The 1,793-nt window shown below is 32.5% G+C and overlaps 1 protein-coding gene across 1 annotated transcript in view; it reads left to right on the top strand.

Annotated features, from left to right (window-relative positions):
• Positions 1-1,066, top strand: part of CBG24306 — a gene marked incomplete at both ends in the record, with an annotated part of 1,322 nt that extends 256 nt beyond the window's left edge. Inside the window, 2 exons of the mRNA XM_045240963.1 lie at positions 1-12; positions 715-1,066. The exon at positions 1-12 is cut by the window's left edge and continues 123 nt beyond it. Coding sequence (XP_045091300.1) covers positions 1-12; positions 715-1,066 — 364 coding nt within the window. The remainder of the gene's footprint in view (positions 13-714) is intronic.
• Between the last annotated feature and the right edge of the window lie 727 nt (positions 1,067-1,793).

The raw sequence follows: 1,793 nt of genomic DNA, 5'->3' as shown, positions 1-1,793 counted from the left end.
GGGCCGGATTGTGTATTAAAGAAAAGTTTCTTGCTAGTGTAAAAGTTTTGTCAATTACAAAAATGAATAGTTAAATTTGAAAATTAAAAAAATCAAGATTTTTGGCATACCGTAAAACCTGTAATAAAAGGGCCCCCTAATTTTTAACTTCAAGCCAATATATCTCGGTTTTTGTCCAAGATATTAAAGTTGTCGTTGGATAATTGAGCTTAAACTTGACAGTGTGGGGGCCCTTCTATTACAAGTTTTGCGGTATTTAAAAAAACTTTTTTCTCATCTACATTTTTGTTTTTATGTAATCTTTGAAACTCTCAAACTTTTGATAAAAATTTATCAAATTTTAAATTCCTGGCAGGGTCGGGATATCGTGGTTTCGAAGAATCAATTGAAACTTTCCGGGTGATTAATTATTTTTTAATTGGATCTATTTTTCAATTCCATACAATTAATTTTTAGAGAATCGATTTATAAGAAATTCAAAAAAAAAATTGTTGTGTCACATTACTGTACTTGATGGTCTCTGGAAAACTGAAACGACCTAAAAATATTTTCCGTGAAGTCTGATAGAAAAAAAAGAAAAAAAAAAGTTCCGTGAATTTTTTTAAAAATTCGAAAATTTTCGTATTTTCTATTTTCACAAGTCTTCTGTCTGAAAGAATGTCGTCAGTTTCTTGATCTTTTTCCGAAAATATCTAGATTCTTTCAATATTTCAGGTCTCTAAATACCGCAATTATTAAGCCGGACCCTATGGAAATGACTTTTTATTACGGGGATGACTACAATTTTCCAATTCATGCGAATTTAATGAAAATGGAGATGACACCAAAAAATCTGACGATTTCTCCGAATTCTCATCTCCAAGTTTCTCTGAAAAATTTGGCGAAAAAAAGACAGGAATTGGTTGTTCAGCTGAATTCATTTTTGTTTAAAATTCAAAGACCGAGAGCTTTTAAAGGGACAAAGTCTCAAATTTATTGTATTATGGAGCCAGGAGAAACGCTGAATTTTCGGATTGAAATGATGAAAGAAACGGTGGGGTTTTTATCTGAATCTAGAAAAAACTGAAAAATCTGAATTCTGAAAGTTCTGAAAATCATCTGAAAAAAGTGTAACGTGGAATAAACTCAACTTTTCGATTTTTACAAGTGTTTTTTTTATTTTTTGCGTGACATTTTTCTATTTTTCACGTGTTGAGTGGTTCTGAATTTCTGAATTTCTGAATTCGTGGTTTTCTGAATTGTTGAATCTCTGAATTCCATGAATTTCACATTTCCAGCGTCCCGGATTCCTCGAATCTGATGTCCTAGCCATGGCAAATACCGTAGGAATTTTCACAATTTTCCATCAAACGACCTCAAAAAAAGATGATTCTAATATGACATGGATTGGCACAGGCAGTCGGGATAGTCCCCATAACACTGATAAGGAATCCAGTGATCGAATTATCAAAATTTCCGTGAATGCGGGCTTTGAACACGGATTTTCTGAGCAACCATTGTTTTTGGAATCTGATTCAGAATTGACAAAACAGCGGAGACAACAATTCGATGTTATTCTGAAAAATGAGAAAATTCGAATCGAAAATGAAGAAAAGGAAAAAGAGAAAGCAGAGAAGGAGAAGAATGAAAAGAAAAAACGGTATAAATGTGTTGTGATGTGAAAGATTTCAAATAAATTGTTTTATTTCTTTTTCTTAATTTTGTGTTTTGCACGGTGAATAATTTGCGAACCGTAAAACCTCTAATAGAACGACACCCGGATCGTCCACTTTGAGCCTATATATCTCACTTCT

The sequence above is a fragment of the Caenorhabditis briggsae genome, assembly GCF_000004555.2.
Source record: "Caenorhabditis briggsae AF16 supercontig from assembly CB4, cb25.NA_135, whole genome shotgun sequence".
Taxonomy (NCBI): Eukaryota; Metazoa; Nematoda; class Chromadorea; order Rhabditida; family Rhabditidae; genus Caenorhabditis; species Caenorhabditis briggsae.
The sequence above is the reverse complement of the archived record's forward strand: the minus strand, read 5'-3'. Positions and strand labels throughout refer to the sequence as shown.